At 47.3% G+C, this 18807-nt stretch overlaps 1 protein-coding gene across 2 annotated transcripts; it reads right to left on the bottom strand.

Annotated features, from left to right (window-relative positions):
* Window positions 1-5542: 5542 nt before the first annotated feature.
* LRRC55 (leucine rich repeat containing 55) lies at window positions 5543-17342 on the bottom strand. Of its 2 annotated transcripts, none has more exons than XM_009440409.5 (3): window positions 16991-17342; window positions 14585-16120; window positions 5543-10014 (listed from the first exon to the last, which is right to left on the bottom strand). In XM_009440409.5, exons 2-3 carry the CDS (start codon window positions 15372-15374, stop codon window positions 9779-9781), a joined length of 1026 nt encoding a protein of 341 aa, XP_009438684.3. In that variant the 5' UTR covers window positions 15375-16120; window positions 16991-17342; the 3' UTR covers window positions 5543-9778. The 2 variants fall into 2 exon arrangements, with proteins under 2 accessions (XP_009438684.3, XP_024202911.3); XM_024347143.3 differs by lacking the exon at window positions 16991-17342 and adding an exon at window positions 16588-16886.
* Between the last annotated feature and the right edge of the window lie 1465 nt (window positions 17343-18807).

Below are 18807 nucleotides of genomic sequence, written 5' to 3'. Positions count from 1 at the left end.
TAATGATTATAACGGTTTCGGATGTTCTCAGTATTAGCACCATCCTGAGACACCTAGTTTCTCACAATTGCCTTTCATTCCTTGGTTAAGATGAGTGAGTACAAGCTGCTCATTCCCATTTTTCTTTATGTGATTCTGTGCAATATTCCCATTTCATATTTGAGCCCATCTCAAATATAATTTGTTTCCTGGGTTTGCTTCCTGGTATACAGTCAAGGGAGTCTAAGACTCTCCTTCTAGGAAACAACTTTAGATTGATGCTCCGTCTCTAGCACATCACTGTGGATACAAATCTATCTCTACTGAAAATGCTGCTGATTATTAGACTTGAACTCCAGTTCCCGAGGCCCCATCGCTCTATTTAAGGTCCACTGGGACACTCCGAATGATATTGCAGACTGTTGAAACCAACTCTGTGTGTTCATACTTTTCTACCCCCATCTCCGGGCCCTCAGGTTTTGGCCGTTTCCTGACATTATGAATCTGTTTTTCTATCTGCTTCCTCCCTCTCCCTTCCAACTTACTCATCAGGGTTTTCTGACTTACTGATTGTTGACTATCTGTTGTGTGTGTATGTTTTTTAATAGAATTAAGACAGTCTTTCCGCTACTTAGGCCTGGCTGAGCATTGCTGCAGCTGATGTGAAAGAAAAGATTAGGAGTTAGTTTTGATTTTTCTTTTGTCCTGTCTTCCTACATCCAATGCATCAGCAAGTCCTATTGGCTCTGCCTTTCAAATTTCTACTCTGATTGTTCCTTCATCCACCACCAGCCCTGGTGTCCCTTTGGAATGCCTTTCCCCTGGACTCATGGAGAAGGCCCCTCCCTGATGTCACAGCTTATATATTCTTTCCCACCTTTTGAACATACAGCATCTAGAACGGTCTTGGAAAATCGCGTCAGATCATGTTATTCCCCTGCTGAAAGCCCTCCAGTGGTTTTCCATTGCATTTATACAACATTTGAAGTCTGACCGGAGCCCACAAGGACCTACTTATCGGGTGAGATCTAGGCCTACCTCTGTAATCTCACCCCCCAAACCTCTTCCTGCTGTATTTTCTTTGCAGCACTTATCACTATCTGGAACTATTTATTTTTCTTGTTTATTGTCTGATCTACCACCATTACCAACCCTCTCACCCCGACCCCTGCATAGAAAGACACCAAGGGGCAGGGGCAGGAATGTTAGTTTCTTCAGCACCATATACCCAGCCCTGGAAATATATGTCTAGCATGCAGAGGTGTGGGATTCATATTTTTAAATGAATGGAGGCATAAACTGCTTATTTATATGGGAATCTAACTCTTGGCCAAGTAGTCTTCTTATATCAACCATTTTCATAGCTTTGGCTTATTTATTTATTTAAGACTGCGTTTTGCTCTTTTCACCCAGGCTGGAGTGCAATGGCGTGATCTCAGCTCACTGCAACCTCCACCCCTTGGGTTCAAGTGATTCTCCTGCCTCTCCCTCCTGAGTAGCTGGGACTACAGGCATGCACCGCTACGCTCGGCTAATTTTTTTGTATTTTTAGTGGAAACCAGCTTTCACCATTTTGGCCAGGCTGGTCTCAAACTCCTGACCTTTGGTGATCCACCTGCCTCTGCCTCCCAAACTGCTGGGATTACAGGCGCGAGCCACTGTGCCCAGCCCAGCTTTGGCTTTTAATATGCAGATCCAGGGATCTCTTTTGAATACTGGCTCAGCTACAGGAATAGAATCCTTAGCTTTGTAAAATCAGCCACATTATTTTGTGTTTTCTAGAATGTCATGCAGTATACTCCTGAATGATTCCATGAGATAGGTGTAAAGCTGGGTGGAGGAGGGGGGCACCTAACAATATTATTTTTCTTGTAACCGTGTCACAGTGGCGTTTGTATTTCCTTGTGATCTCTGCCTTCCATGTTGAGGGGGTTGGGAATAATGACCAGCAATACAATACAGCCAACATTTTCTCTTTAGATAGCCTCCTTACCAGCATCCACTAGGAGTAACTTTTTCCCAGCAACCTGGCAGACCTATCCCTGCTGTGGTGATTGCTGGTAGACTTTCTGAAATCTGAATGTCATCAGTGAACCTTCTAGCTTGGTAGCATTTTTTTTCTTCTTCTCAGTTTCCTTCCTTCTCATCCCGATGACCATTTCCCATGAGGAGTTTCATTCCCTTCGTGAAGTTCAGGTTGCCTAACTGTTGATGCATTTTAAATATTTTTGGTCTCAGTCCAGATTGATCCGAACCAGGTTTCTAAATGCCTTACTTAGTTCTAAAGGAGTTTGAAATTAGAAATGAAAAGAAAGAGAAAGAAAGTAAAAAACGAGGGGCACTAAAAAATGGAAAAAGCTGACTGCTTCTAGACCTAAATGATAAGAGATAAAATTGAAAAAGGCTTTGAGCAACAAGGTGCCCTAAAAACATCCAGTTAATGAGACTTAGCCAAGAGGAAATGAACAAGAATAAGAATGTGTCCTTCTCATCTGTTGTTTCAGATAATTGCAAGGCTGCATTAAGGGAAGAGAAAGAGGCATGGAAGAAGAGAAAGCAAAGCATCACAATAGGCTTGAAAGCACTTTTTGGGACAAAACTTTGTATGTGTACTGAAATGTGGAACTTAGTGGAAGCAAACAGAAATCTACTATGTTTTTAAGGGAGGTAAATTGCTATGAAACCATGAACCTGGAACCAAAACCCTTTCGACTATTGAGTCCTAAAACCAGTTTCAGGCCAGCATACTTGCACCAGCAGAAGGCTGGCTGTTGAAGCTGGGTAACTGCCAAAGATTGCATTCTCCCCAATATCCACTGTAGATATAGCCATGGTGGATAATGGAAAAGGGAGACCCTTCAATCAAAAGGGAAGAGTCAGGTCACAGAGGACGGTGACAAAGGAGTTCTTCTCAGAAAACAGAATCAAAGTTGAATATAAGAACTTAGTCTGAGGCCTTCATAATGCTCTCCAAGCAGGATTTCAGAATTGCTATGAACCATAATGGGCGTGTGTGTTTTCCTTCTTTTCAAACAAGGTCTTTAATTTGCTGTTACTCTGTCCCTGTGCCACCATTGTATATTGGGTGTGTGTAGAGTAGGGGGTGGGTTGGGGGGCAGATAATTTTTCTTTTTAGTTCATAGGTCACTGGACCACCAAGAGACCTGATGGAGATACTGGAACATTGGCAATCTTGAGCTTTGACCTGGATGTGCTGACAGGGTAAGATAAGTGTGGAGGAAGAGTGAAACAGGTATTTGGTAACAAGAAGAGCAGACCATGTTAGAGACTGGTGGAGTTGATCAAAGTCTGTTTCCTTTGCCTTCTATGTGCACAGCTAGTCTACTTCCCTGATGTTAAATGAAATCATAGGACTCAGTTCTGGCCAATGGAATATGCGGGAATTAAAGTACAATGCTTCTATTTTTGACTCCTGCAAATGTCCTTGAGATCCTCCATGCTGTAGAGAATTCCCATGGCCTCAGAGATGGCAGAGCCACTAGATGGAAGAATCCTGGGTCCCTGAATAACCATGTGAGGCAGAGCCTCTGACATGCTTTGGGACATGACATGAGCAGGAAATAAGAATTAATTGTGTCAAATAACCTAGCAAACAAATCTCTACTTTGTTGAGATTTTGGAATCACCTATTATCACAATCAGTCTACCTTGTCCAATGCAACCATTAAAGCTACTTGCAATGAAACAGATAGGATACTTGTTGGTTTTACCTATTACTCTCCAATTTTTTTCACCAAATAATCACAGAAGACTGATATGGTTTGGCTGTGTCCTCATTCAAACCTCAATTTCAATTGTATCTCCTAGAATTACCACGTGTTGTGGGATGGACCTAGGGGGAGGTAATTGAATCATGGGGGCTGGTCTTTCCCATGCAGTTCTCGTGATAGTGAATAACAAGATCTGATGGGTTTATCAGGGATTTTCCCTTTTGCTTCTTCCTTATTCTGTCTTGCTGCTGCCATGTAAGAAGTGTCTTTCACCCTCCGCCATGATTATGAGACCTCCCCAGCCATGTGGAACTGTAAGTCAAATTAAACCTCCTTTTCTTCCCAGTCTCAGGTATGTCTTTATCAGCAGTGTGAAAATAAACTAATATAAAGACCTCTGTGGCTAAAACCCTACTTTTGACTGAGACTGAATTTTCTCTTATGGCCCACATTGTTCTTGTCTTCTGAAGTTAGTCAGTCACCAAGTATTACTGAGTGTCTAAACTCAGATCAACTACTTACTAGCTATGTGACCTTAAGCACGTTAGCTTGTTTGTGCCTCAGTTGCCTCATCTGTAAAATAGAAATAATAATAGTACTTACCTTGGGTTTTTGTGAAAATTAAGTAAATTAATCCATATATAGTGCTTAGCAGAGCAGCTGGCATACAGTAAATGATGAGTAAATATTATATCATCATCATCATCATCATCATCATCATCATCATCACCATCATCAGTCCTTGGCACTATGAACAGCATTGAATGGGATATGCAAGATCTGGTCTTTCATGAGATGTCTGCTTATTTCAGGAGCCTTATTTTTGATCTTGCACTTGTTCAGCATAGTCTCTGTTAAATACTTAATTTGAAGAGAAGGGTTTTGCCTCCCTCTAATCTACTCTAGAAAACACTGATTACAGTTGAAGATGTTCTCTGTTTAGCTAAGTGTTCTGAGTCAGTATCCGTGTTCCATTTAGAGGCTATGAGTGCGGTATTTGTTTGTACCCTGTGGCAATTGGAGTGGGAGGAATAGAGGCAAGTTAACATCCCTATTGGTGGAAGGAACTACTTTCTGCTCAGAGCCACTTCCTGCTTGGATTGACTTCCTTACAGCCACTTCCTACTTAGAATACTAAGATAAAAACAGCTGCCATTGTACCTACAGAAGTACACTTTCCTTCTTTTCCTGTCCCTATTCTCAAGGTACACTGCCTAGCCATCTCACTTCTGATGATGTACAGGCAACACTTGCAAAACCCAGGAGGTTTAGAATCCTTTCCCTTCTTTATTAACCTATGAGAACAGAGGCTGAACTTATACCAGCAATGGCCTCATCCAGCCCCAACACCATGCATTTAGATGCCTGATTTACCTGCATGCCTGAGTTAATGTCTTTTTGCCTATGCCGCTGGTGTGTGCTATCTCCTTATCACACACCCTTCAGTGATGCAAACTAGGCAGGCACACCCACTTGCCTTGGTATGTTTTATGGACGACCCAAGTTGCAAACATCAACATGTGTAAGACATATGCTCTCTTCTTTGTGTAATTTCGGGCACCAAAATATGCCTACACAGAGGGGTATGTGCATACAGACACACGCGTATTCTTTTTTTGCCTGGTAGAAATATACTTCTGTGATGTTCCTTCAACTCCCACACATGCCCCTCCATGGCTGGCACATCTCCTAATTATTTCCATCCACTCCCTCCCATAGACCTTTTGTGCGTATATTTTGGCACACATTCTCTTGGTTCCGCCTAGTTCCTTTCTCTCTTTCTTTCTCTACCTCCCTCCCTCTCCCTATCCCTCTTCACAGCTCTTAGGAAAATTTGTTAAACTATACACTCTTTATTATTAATGTACACTTATGAAAAATTCTTCACAGTTACAAAAGTACATGGTTATAAAATCATCTCCATACAAAGGTTGGCATCTTCCCTCTAACCCCACCCCTCCCCAGCCCTCCCACCCCCAGACATTAGCACATTACAGGACAGTGCTTAGAAAAACTGAGAGCTCTGTGGATCCAGCTCTCCGCCCAGTGCTGTGACAAACACAATAGTGATTTACAAAAGACCTTGTGACGCCCTCACTTCCCTTTTGCCTCTTCCTGGGGTGGGGAAGAGCAGACAATTTTCTCTGGCTTTAGGAAGATGTCCTTTTGAGGAATGGGTTAAGATATATCTTTTTAGTCTTCTACTGCTGGAAAGGATGTCAGCACAGACACCTATAGGGGAAAATGGAAGCTGGAGGTCTTCCCCCATGGTTGAAGACAAACACCTGTCTTGATCTGTTCAAATTTCATACATGTCCCTCCATGAAAGGAGCCATGAACCTCTGTAGCAACTCTGGAGACCTATTTCTGCAAAGTTCCCTGGGAATTCCTCTAGGAAGGGAGAAAAAGAGATGAGGGTTTGTCTGAGGGTGACCAGAGATAACTGGCCCAAAGTGATGTGATTCAGATATGAGGGCTCTTCTAAAAAGGCATTTTCTTGGCCCAAATCTTGACCAAACTAAACTTTGATATCCTCTGGCCTAGCATGGAGGAAGCTTCTGCAATGAGGACAAGTCTCTGAGGGGCAGGAGAGAGCAGAGGGAAGCAAGGAGAAGTCAAGTTCTCATTAGGATGCCTCTGCCACAGATTTTTCTCCTTCTTTATTTTTTGAGCATCCAGTCCTACCCTAAACCTGGTGGGATTCCATCTTAATCTATCAAGCAATGTAATATTAGATTGGCGCAAAAGTAATTGCGATTTTTGCTATCACTTTTAATGGCAAAAACCGCAATTACTTTTGCACCAAACTATATATGCCTATTTAGGCATGCTTATTTATGCATATTTAGCCACTCAGCCTATGGCTGAGTGGACTATGTCAGAGAACTGAACCCAAGTTCCAGAGAGATCTGTCCCATGTCAGCAGACAGCCAATATACAAGGAACCTCACAGACAGACATACAGATGCAGAGATACCCCATCACATACATGTTAACCAGTTTGGACAATTTGAATGAAGCCTGTGGTCACCAGGGATATGGGAGCAATTCTAATCAGGATTGTTAGATTATCTCTAGAAGGTTGCTTCTGACAGCTTGGACAAGATGATGGCGGTGGGGGAGAAGCAGGGAATTCCTTGGCAGTAAGGAGGTTGAATATTTTCCTCATTGTGCTCCAGTAAACTGACGAGCTTCTAGCAGCAGGAGAAACATCTGTCCTTTAAAAGCCATGTATCCTCTTCAGAAAGGTTTGGCATTAATGGAGACCAAATTGTCCCACTAGAAAGGACATTGATGTCAAGGGGGCATTTGGTGTCTTCTCTGGTTCTAGTCCTATGCAAAAAAGCATATATCTTAAAATATATTAACTACATTTTGGCAAACAATAGTTCCTGGGAGGTTGTTATAGTATTACGGTATGCCCCTATGGGAAACTTTTCTATTTTGTCAGGATTATAGTTTCTAAAAGTTCCTCTCCAAGTATTTAGGTTGCTGGCCTGGCTTCTAGAGAACAGCTTGAGTTCACCATCCTTGGTCATCACAGAAGGAGAGAGCAGGGCACAGTTCTGCTTCGGATGTCACAGGGCCAGGGATTTGTCCCAGATGTTGTAAGCAAGATTCAGGGGACACAGGTTCAAGTACTTCAGGTCTAGCAAAGTTTCTGAAGACTCTTTTGGTTGACTAGCTCAGGGAAGCACGAGTGAGGGATGCCTTCCTGGAAGATGACATATTAGCCTCCTTCGTTCCTTTCAGGCTTTCCAGGAGGATGGGCTGATAGAATACTGCTGGAGCTTGGGGCAAGGGAGGTGTGGAAAGCCCCTGTTTTAATTCTCCTCCTGGCCAGACTTATCAGCATGTTGGACTGTGCCTTGATGTTCTTCTCCTAAACTGCAGAGGTTCTCACCTATAGCTTTCTTGCTCTCTTAGTATCTCTTGCAACACACACAGCAGGGCTTGAGAAGGAGTGGTTAACACGGCTTCCTTTCTTGATTCCCAAAGATCTTACTTTTCACATGACTGCCACCATGGCCACCATTGCTGATGTTTTATCTACACATTGTAAAGCAGGAGTCTCCTATTCAGGTGTTACCTGTGTAGTCTCTGTTTCAGAGCCTGCAATTTGCCCTACCGTGAGCATAGTTCAATCTGTACAGCAGATGGGTTTGACTGCCTTCTATTTAGCTTATCCACTAGCACATTCATGGATGCTGAATTCCAGGCCCCACTACCCAGCCTTCTGAGGCATTCTCTTCCCCAAGCACTTGAGAAAGCACTGGAAAGAGAACTGTGTTAGGGTTGAGCCCCAACCTTGCCACATAGCAAGTCATATCCAATCTTGAGACTTTTTTCCCCATCTGTAAAACAGGATTACTGATGTTTGATTTACCTCCTGCACAGGGATGTGAACAGTCAAGGAGAATGATGCAAAAATACTCATGAACTATCCGGTGCTGAACAAATAGAGGGAAGATAATGATGCTGCTGACGAAACTGATGAAGAAGACCACGATGATGATAATTGTGCTTTGCTCGTAAAGTTACTTGATTTTTGACTGACTGATTAGATGCAGTTTCCCTGAATGGAGCTGCCTACCGCCTTCCTTCTAGGGCTTATCCAGACAACCTTGGGTAAGTCACTCAACTCTCTACGATTAATTCATCTGTCAAATGGGGATAATAAAAACCACCAGGCAGTGTTGCTGTGAGAATTGAAAGAAGTGAGTCAATAGATATAAAAGTGCCCAGAGGAGTGCCTGGACCTTATGAGGAACTTTGTCAGCTCTAGTTGAATTTGAATTTATATAACTCTAGAGGGAATGGTGATGTTCCCCAACTTGGATGGGGCAGTAGAAAGAGCACGGACTTTATCTTGCTCATAGTGGCATGTGACTTAACCTCTCTGAGCCTTAATTGCCTCATCCGTAAAATGGGAACAACAGCGTTCACCTCAAAAGATTTGTGTGTGTGTGTGTTAAAGGGAATGGTTTGTGGAGAGAGCTTTTCAAAGTACCTGACACTGGCAAGGGCTTAGTATTTAATAGCTCTCTCACCCTCATGCTTAACGTGGGTAAGTTGCTCAGAAGAAAATGCAAAGCCTCATGTGGTCATAACTGTGCTGCCTTTGTCCCCTTTTAGCTCTGGGTGCTGCCAGGCTGTGGGTCTGTGGCCCACAGTGCACTTTCCTGGTGAGACCCTGTGGCATGAGCACTGTGGCAAGAACAGTCACATGATTAGGATCCCAAGGTGCCAGGACTCTTGCTGCCCCAGTTGCTGGGCCTCCTGCCTCTCTCTTCTGAAGCAAAACTTGAGTGAGAGGCAGGAGCAAGGGCATTGAAAGTGTCCATCCTCAGCCTGCTGCCTGGGACCTCACCAACTGGTGACATTTGGTCATATGGGGGCAGTCACTGGGAGGTGGTCTCACCTGGTAGCTGCTGGTGGAAGGAGGCCAGGGGCTGTCATAGAGGTGTTCTTACTCCCTGGAGGCAGTGGCTGGCATTGCTGAGAGCTGACAGTTTTGGTGTCAGGAGATGGGGAGTAGGTTTGAGTTCTGTGCCACACCCCCTCTACACAAGTAAGTGACCAGGAACTGTTCACTCTTCTCAACACAGCACACTATGCATATTCTGGCCTCTGCCATGTGCAGACACCCTTCTTTGCCTACCTGACAAAGTAGATATTTCCTGATGACCAAGTTCACAAATCACTCTAATCTTATAATTCTCATGGACATTGCTAGATACAGAGGATGGCTCCTCCTCTGGGCCTCCATAATGACGTGCTCAGAGTCCTGACATATAGTCTTAAAGGGAATAGTTTTTGGATCTCTCTCCTTGACCAGAGGGAAGTGCCTTGAGGGCAGGGACTGAGTCAGTTCATCTGATGTTCCCAATTCCTAGCGTGCCGCCTGGCTCAAAGCAGATGCTCATACAAAATGAGTGTCCCCACCTTGCTTGAACCATGACTGAGGCAGCCAGGTCACCATGGAACCAGAGTGAGCAGTCAGGGAAGGCGTCTGGTGGCCAGCAGCTGTGGCGGTCAGCAGCATGGAGGGATGAGAGGCAGGCATGTCAGATCTCTTCCTCTTCACTGGCCTTGCTCCAGCGGTGGCAGCAGTTGGCAGTGATGCCCAGGAGGAAGTTGGTGGCCACAGAAGCAATGGAGACCACGAAGCCCACGAACGCAATGAATAGGTAATCATCCAGGGTCAGGGTCAGGTGGCAGGCCTTGAAGCTCTCCTCAGTGAGTGAGAAGAGCGGGGCGCCCTCGACTTCAGGAGGGCCCCGGCACTCAGCCAGCTGAGAATCTGTAACACAGAAGCCAGGGAGGGTGATGTACCCAGGGAAGGAGAGGGGATTGGAAAGCCCACCCACAACTGCTCGCTGGAAAAAGTAAGAAAGACATTCATTGAAGTTCTTCCATGTGCCAAGAATTCTACTTAACTCCTTTAGTTCCCTCAACAATTCTCAAGGCAAGGATTTTTATGCCTATTTCTATAGATGTGGAAAGTACTGTTTAAAGAGTTTGGCAATTTGCTGAAAGTCATCTGGCTGTGACCAGTGGTAGATCTGGGGACACCATCATCTCTTACAATAACCTCCCAACTGGTTTCTGGGCTTCAGAAGGTGTCTGTCCTCAGCCTGCAGGCTGGGACCTCACCAGCAGCTGACAAACGATTTTAATACAGTCAGCTGAGTGGTTCTTTCAAACCTGATGTCCTGCCACACCTTCTCTACTGAAACCCTTCCCTGGATTCCTGTTTTTGAATGGAGCAAAAACCAAGGTGCTCCCCTTGGGCTCCAGGGATTCTTTCCCATCTCTTCCACTCTGTTCCTTACTTACCCTGCTCTAGCCACACACACCTCCTGGTCATCCTTCCATGATCTCAGAGTGTCCCCTCTTGAAGCGGGGAAGGGATGCTTTTGCATTTGTCCCTTTGGGAGGGAACTTCTCCCCTCGATCTCTGCACAGCTCAGCTCCCCACTTCCTTTGGGACTTGGCTCAATGCCACATTATTAGTGAGGCCTTTCCTTAAGACTCTGAATAAAATAGCACCCCACTTCACCTCCCCCCGGGCTCCCTATCTTCCCTGCTCTGCTGTGTTTTTCTATGTAGTGTTGATCACTGCCTGAAAGTTTATTGGTTTATTTTCTGTCTTCTCCCCTTTCAATATAAGCCCCTCCCATGGTATCTTTAGCATGAGAACAGTGTCCTGTCCATAGTAAGTGCTTGACGAATCTTTACAACACGAATATAAGAGTCTGTCTAACTCCAAATCATTGGGCCTTTCCACTACTTATGTTGCATTTCCAGATACACAGGGTATAGAGTTAAGAGTATGGGTTCCAGAGCTATTGGCCTAGTTTCAAATCCCCTCTTCACCCCTTGCTAGTTGCATGATTACAGGTAAGATATTTAATCTCTCTGTGTCTTGACTTCTTCATCTGTCAAATGACGATAATAACAGTATCTACTTCTCAGGGTTGTAGTGAGGATTCAGTGAGTTAACGTACACGAATTATATGCTACATATTAATGTAATATATAACGTATATTATATTTCAATTATATGAATTATTATATTGGTTGTTTTTCCTAGAGAGGCCATTGGGGGTCATATTCTGCACTCAAGCTTCTGTAGGAGGGGGCTGCTTTTTCTGGTGGGGTTATTGTTATTTTCAGCATTGATGGTCTCATCTCATTCTTCTGGGATCACTTTTATGAATGCATGATGGCTGTCAACGGTCTTATCTCACTCTGCCTGGGAAGTAAAAGTAGTGTGCAGGTGACACTCTTGCCATGCAGCTTTAAGCACCAGCTTTTGAGCAGCCAATCATTCCTTTGTTTAGTGGATAAATATTAATCAAGCTCTTACCTTGGGTAAGTCTTTTTTTTTGGTCTTTCTGGCTCTCATGCTCTGCCTGTATAATAAGGGGCCTCTATAAGAAGGGGATAACCCAGCCAGGCACAGTGGCTCATGCCTGTAATCCCAGCATTTTGGGAAGCCAAGGCGGGTGGATCATGAGGTCAAGAGATTGAGACCATCCTGGCCAACATGGTGAAACCCCGTCTCTACTAAAAATACAAAAATTAGCTGGGTGTGGTGGTGCGCACCTGTAGTCTCAGCTACTCGGGAGGCTGAGGCAGGAGAATTGCTTGAACCTGGGAAGTGGAGGTTGCAGTGAGCCGAGATTGCACCACTGCACTTCAGCCTGGGTGACAGAGCGAGACTCTGTCTCAAAAAAAAAAAAAAAAAAAAAAAAAGAAAAGAAAAGAAAAGAAAAGAAAAGAAGGGGATAATCCAATCCAAATTTTCTGAGAGTCAGTATGAAGACATTTTCTAAATTATGTGTTGTATAAATGCATAAATGCTATGTATTCATTCTGCAGTTTTTGAGGGCAAGGAATCAAATGATGGATTTGGATTGAACCTTTCAAGAATTGAATCAGCATCAATATCCTTGGAAATGGGGAGTCAGGTTTGGAAGGAGAACGCAACCTTCCCCAAATCCCAGGTTGAGCAATTCCTGTAGGCTGTGAGCACAGGACCCCTGTCCTGCCCAGGCCAGGATCCTCTCTGGGCTTGACTCGCATGAGCTCTCCTCTGGAAACCTGAAGATGCTGAACTCTAAAGTCTATTAGGTAGATGAAGTGGGTACTGGTGAGACAGTGAGATGGGGAATGTGGCAACCCTCATATGGACCAGCCAGAGGAGCCCCTGACAGCTCTTGGTGGGACCACACAGGATGCAGGGTGGGAACGTGGAGGCTGACAAAACCCCCTGGTAAGTCAAGGCACCAGTCCTAAAGTCATGCTGTATCCCAGGGGCTTGCTTATTATGGCCCTCTTTGTTCAATTTTTCCAAAAACCATGGATAACAGTGGAGTTCCACAAAGAAAAAGGGAGGAAGCAGCTGAAAAGGACCTAAAGGGAAGAGCATCACCTAGTCCTGCCTCCACTGGCAAGGTTTTGTCCCTACGGAGAAGCACCCTGGTGCGTGTGGCCTGGTGTTAAGTGTGTTCTGTGGAGGAACAGGGAACCTGGCTTTCCAGCTGGGCCTGCTTGCTTCCTCATCATGGGCCTGTGGACAGTCACTGTCCCCTTCTGGAGCTCAGGTTCCTCACCTGTACTACAGGTGTGGAGTACACTACATGTGTGAGCCTACACTGATGAAATCTTGGACCCCTCTCCTGCTCGCTGGGAGTCTGAGCTTCTTCAGAGCAGCAGGGACCTCAGAGATCACAGAAAAGGAGTCCCTGGGTGTAATGGAAGCTTAGTGCTTTGGGTGCCCTTTCTGTTATTAGTGCACAGGAGAGAGAGGGAAGGCGCGCCTGCCAAGTTTGAGCAAGTTGAGAGATTGCTCCAGGCATCCTCCCACTCCTGCCCTCCACCATCGCCCCATCCCAGTCCCCAGCTATTTTGATGCAAGAGAATTTCCTCCTACAGCTCTGTGGAAACACTGGAATCGTGACCCACAGCCCTTCCCAAACTATTTTGGTCTTGGGCTCCCCACTCAGTCCTCCTCTCCCTTTTACCACATTCAGCATTGCTTCTTCTCAACATGGGCTGAGCTCAGGTTCTGGGAAAGCCCCTTGGATAGGGCCTTCAGCTACTACTTCTGGGTTCTTGTGCCAAGTCTTGGTGTTGTCACACAGGAGAGCTGGTGGCTAGGACCGCAGCTGAACATTGCCTGCCTCTGGGTCAGGCTCAGATGCCACTGGGTTGGGATGCCCATCAAACCTGTGTGATTTGGGCTTCTTCAGGCCCCAGTCCACCCTCCAGTTGGGATTGGCTGGTTGAGTTGCCACATCTCAGTCTTCCTTTCAGCTCCCTACCCTGTGCCCAAAGTTTACACTGCTCAGGGCCTTGAGTTTGAGGAAAGCCAGGTTCTCGTAGCTGAGATCCAGGTCTTGGAGCTGCATGAGGTCCTGGAACTCTACTGCAGCCCTTTGGCCAGTCCAGGACTCAGGTTCTGACTCTTCCGGCAGGCCAGAACCTGACTCTTCAGGATATAGTCAGGGAGATTGCCAGGACTCAAATCCTGGCTTCAACACTTAGCAACTGTGTAACTTCCAACAAGCTACAGAACCTCTCTGTGCCTCAGCTTCCTCCTCTGTAGAGTGGCAATCTCATTAGTGTTCTTCTGGGGATAGGAAGAGATAGGTAAAGCTGCTTAAGAGAGGGCCTGGTAAATAGCAAGTACTAAGGTCTCAAGTTCCTCCTGGAACATATTGGCTGTCACGCGACTCAAGCTATTGCAGCTCTGTTGAGATTGTGTTAGCCATTACTATTTATACGAGAGTTTCCAACACTTGGAATGCTAAAAAAGCATTCTGGTAGATTAGAACAGGGCTTAGAAGTTAGATAAATCTAGGTTTTATTCATGGTCCTGCCACTTTTTAATTTTTTAATTTGTATTTTTTTCATGGCCCTGCCACTTTCTAAGTGCGTGATTCCTGTCAAGCCTTTTTATTGTTCTAAATCTCAGTTTCTTCACCTGGAAAATGGGTATAATAAAAATGGGGGTCTCATGAGATAATGGATGCCAAGATCTTAGGTCATGGTGAAAGCTCAATAAAAACCACCAACCATAGGCTCTTCTCACTTGTCTACTATCCGTCTGCCTCATTAGGTCATGAGCAGCGCAGCGGTGAGGGACATCTATTTCATGAATGAATGGGCCCTCGGTGCCTCACATGCCCTGGAAGGATTCTACAAACAACCTGTTGGCCGAGCTGGTGTACAAAGAGGCAAGCCCACATTAGAAAACGCAGTAGGTGCTTTCTGGCTTTAAGTCCCCCTGCTTTCTTTGGAGCCTTGGCTTCCCATTGAGGCAAGCCCTCCCTGTTGACTGCCCCGTTCTGCCCCTCTATTACCTGCTGTACAGCGCTGGATCCGGTTTCGCAGCCACTTCAGCAGGGGTTCCATGGTGCAGCCACACACCCAGGGATTGCCACCGATCTGCAGGGTCACCAGCCCCGGTAGGCCCTCAAGAGCCTCCAGGCTGAGGAAGGCCAGGCCCCCATAACTGAGGTCCAGGTCTCGGAGCTGCATGAGGCCCTGAAAGGCCTGGGGATGCACCCTCCGCAGCCAGGGGTTGTGGCTCAGGTCGATGTGGACCAGCCCATGGGCCTCCTGGAACATGTCGGCTGGCACGTGGCTGAAATTGTTGTAGCTCAGATCCAAGTGTGCCAAGCGCTTGGCATGGAGGAAGAGGCCCCGGGGCAGCTCCATTAAGGAGTTGTTGTGCAAATCCAGCACCTGGAGCTCCATGTAGCATGTGAGGTAGCCAGGCGGCACTGCTGTGATGCGGTTGTGGGCCAGGCTGAGGTTTCGGGTGTCCATTGGCAGGTCTGGGGGCACGGAGAATAGCCGCTGGCTGCTACAATCCACCACCTGGTTACGGCATGTGCAAAGGACGGGGCAGCTGGTGCCAGCATCCGAGTGCATCAACCCGGCTGCCAAGAGGAGGGAGATCAGCAGCATTGCTGGGTGGGGTGGCCCGGGCCAGGGAAGCTGGGCCCAAGTGTCACCCATCTTAGGCAGCTGGCAACAGCAGTGCTGGAGGGAGCCCATGAGGACTGTGTCCATGGAATCGAGAGGCTGTGATACAGGAAGGCAGCTACATCTGGGGCCAGCGTCTGTGAAGGTGGGGCTTCTGAGCATGTGGTATCATGGCTAGGGACTTTCCCAGGAGCCTCTGAGCACCAGAGGGCTTCCTGAGATCCACGGGAGGTCCCCTTCCGGAGCCTAGGGGGCAAGACACCCAGTTGAGGTCCCCTAGGGTCTGGAATGATGATCAAAACCTGAGAAAGGGAGGGGACAAGAATGGGGCTAGGTCGGCTGCCAGCAGGTCCTGGAAGAGTTCCTGCAGATCTTTTGTGTCTCTCTCACCCATGCCTGCTGGATGTTTCCTCTTGGTGCTGTGTCTGGGAGGGAGGGGCTGAAGGAGATGAAACGTGCCCTTTAAAGATCCTTGGCACTTCTTCTGAGAAAACTTAAGTCCTGTCCCACGTCTGGGACTGATTAGGAAGCCAGGGCTGCACCTGGGTCTCCAGTGTTGAAGGTCTCAGAGGCCATTTGTCCCGGTGGCCTGGTGGGCTGGAGTCCAAGGGGGTCCCAGGGTGGGTGTTTTGGGAAAAGGGCCCGGGAGGAAGTGAGTCTCCATGGGCCTCCTAAAAGCCTGAGAGTCCTCAGCCTCAGTGGCTGCTGGAATCCCCAGGAAGCCTCTTTTTTTCCCAAAGAGAGGAGGACCCCAGGTGATGCCCACTGTCTGGGCCTCTGGGGCCAGAAGAAGTCATGAGTCCTGAAGGTACAGGCTGAGTGTCAGCTGGCAGAGCTCTGGCATCTTCTCCAAGCCAGTGCCTTCCTCAGCGCAGTTCTGTGTTCAGCAGGTGGAGGCCAAATTCCCTCTGTCAACAAGGAAAGCACTCAGGCAGAGAAATCCTGTGCCCTCGACACCCCCTTGTCCCTTCACCTAGGACGCTTGGCTTATCTTTGTCTCTTTCCTTTGCTCCCCCAACCACAAAGTTCTCTGCTTACTGTCTGTCAGGTGTGGGCCATGGTAGGTTCAGACCCCAGGCTCACATTGCTGTTACCCACGAGCCCTCCCTGACCCAACCTGCAGCCATCCTCCTCTGGGTTCCTGTCTTGGGTTAGATGCATTTTCTTCTTCTTCTCATAACCCCACCCTCATTAGTACCAAACACGCCACCCTTGAACAACTCCCTAAGAAAAATCTGCATCCACACTCTGGGGGTTTGCACACCCCTTTCAAACACTCTAAGCGCTCCTCTCTCTCTCTCTCACACGCACACACACACACTCACTCACACACCATTCTGTGACTCCCCCATATTTTGCCCTGCCCCGTGCTCACGCCTCGCGGTTTTCGCTCCAGCTTCCTTCTGCACAGGCGATCCTGCAGACCCCTCCCCAGTCGACCCCCAGCATCTTTCGCCCCCCTCTCAGCGCACACCCTTCATCCCAGCATCCCTTTCCACACACTGCACTCTCCTGCTCGCCGCCCCCAGCAGAGGGACCGAGAGTGATGCCACGCCCAGAGCCTCAGCCCTCGCGCCCCGCGCCCTCTCGCTTCTCCCTTGCCCACCTGCTGTCCTCGGTCCTCCCCTCACCCTCGGCCTGGCGCTGCCTATTTTCCTACCGCTTCAAGCCTCAATCCCGCCCACCTGGAAATCACCCCAGCTCCCCTTCATGCAGACTCATTTTTCTAAGCCCCAGGTCTCCCCCCGCACTCCCACAGGCCCCAGGAGCCTACTCACTCCGTTCCAAGGACACAGCCATCAATCTGCGGCAGACGCGGGTCTCCCTCCCTCCTCCTGGAATCCCCGCTTGCTCCTTGCTTGCTTCAGAACAGATTGCCTCCCAGGCTGTTCCCCTCCCCCGGCCTCTCCTCCTCCTTGTCTCCCGGATCCCAGGCCAGCATCTTCTATGATTTCCCGTCCTGCGGTCCCCCTGCCCCTTCTTTCACCCAAAGGGAAATCACAGAGAAAGGATGCTCGGAAGAAAGTTCACAGAATCTGAATGCTTCTTTCTGAAACTCAGCTGGTGCCCAGGCTGCTGGGGTATAAGGCTTCCGCCAGAGCCAGGTCTTCCCCCTCCCTCCCCCCTTCCCACCCTCTCTCTCTCCCTCCCTCCATCCCTCCCCTAGTTCTCTCCCTTTTTCACTCCCCTTTTTTTCCTCGAGGGCCAGGTACTGACGTTTCGCTGTCTCTTAGCAACTGCCTCCACATATTTGAGCAACAGGAGCACTGGCTGTGGACCCCACCACAAAGAGAGAGGAGGGAAGGAAGCACAGGGCAAAATTCACAGCCGCCCACAGGATCCTGGGGATAGAGCGAGGAGAAGAGGGGGAGACAAGGGTGGGCAACTGGACAGGGGCAGAGAAAGAGGATCAGGCAGGGCCCAGTGGGAGAGGTCGTAGTAGGGGCAAGGTGTGGACCTGGAATCGGAGACAGAGGAGAGATGGCTTAAGGGCATCAGATCCAGAAGAAAAAACTAAGAGGGCTTGCAATGAATGGAGAAAGGGTCTTAGTGGGGGATGGGGGGAGTGAAGAATGGGGACATTGAAAACATGAATAGGAATGGAAACAAAAAAGGGATGTGAATATGATAAGTTTGCTCACTTGATGGGCTATATCTTTGTAGTCACCATATAATATCTACTTACCTGGGTTGGAAGGTATTTTGGGCTCCAGCTACCAGGTGATTGGCTCAGGGCTTGTTAGGGACCATTATTGCAGGAGAGACCTTTTATATGTTCCCTGATTTTCCCTAAGTCCTGACCCCATGGGCTTTCTGGGGCTAGGAGGCTTGGCTGGAGTAGACCAATTTCCCCTTGGCTTGGGATATGAGAACTTTTGGGGTCCAAAAGGCCAACTACTTGGCCAGGTGGGGGCACCTGGGGCTCTATAGACACTTGGGTCTGTTAAGGGGAAAGGAAGCTTGTGATCCTTTCTTCTTTCTCCAGGCCTAAGGGATTCTGTCTGTTGTCTTGTTCCCATGCTTCCAAGCTTCCTTGGAGTGACTTCAGATGAGGATGAAATTTGTGCAACACCTGTTTTCTTGCTCACCCATTAAACAAGTCTCTAGCTGTCCTGCATTTTAAAAATCGTCTTGACCGGTTGGTTTGCTCAAAGAGCTGGCTTATTTCTTTGCTTAATAAATATTTATTGAGCACTCACTGTATGCTAGGTACTTGGCCAGATGGTGGGCGACAAGATGGACATAGACTCCTCCCTCATGGAGCTGCTTCATTTGGTTGACCTGGGGCCTCTCGCATTTAAGTAACAGCTTAGGTCTTTGGGGGATCCAAAATGGAGTAATAGAAAATAACAAGTGTGAAGTTAAACAGATTCTGGGCATTTGTAAAGTTCTGAAAATCATGGTTGTTGTCTTCTCTAACATGATTCTTTTTGCTATATGCTTGTAGAAAGTCAGTTCCCTTCTGTGTTCTCTCAGATGCTCATTTTGAATCTTTCATGTTCTACAGTCTCTGGCACAGAGTAACATGGCAGCCACTCCATAAATATTTATATATTGAGTTGACTGAGGTAAATGAGATTTCACTCCCTGCTTA

Source organism: Pan troglodytes, chromosome 9 (assembly GCF_028858775.2).
Source record: "Pan troglodytes isolate AG18354 chromosome 9, NHGRI_mPanTro3-v2.0_pri, whole genome shotgun sequence".
NCBI classification, from domain to species: domain Eukaryota; kingdom Metazoa; phylum Chordata; class Mammalia; order Primates; family Hominidae; genus Pan; species Pan troglodytes.
Note: the sequence above shows the minus strand (reverse complement) of the source record. Positions and strands in the feature narration are given on the sequence as shown.

Coding starts and splice junctions, on each gene's coding strand:
- LRRC55 (XM_009440409.5), bottom strand. CDS start 15,374: ATGCTCAGAAGCCCCACCTTCACAGACGCTGGCCCCAGATGTAGCTGC. Junction 10,015..14,584: donor GATCCAGCGCTGTACAGCAG/GTAATAGAGGGG, acceptor TCTGTGTTACAG/ATTCTCAGCTGGCTGAGTGC.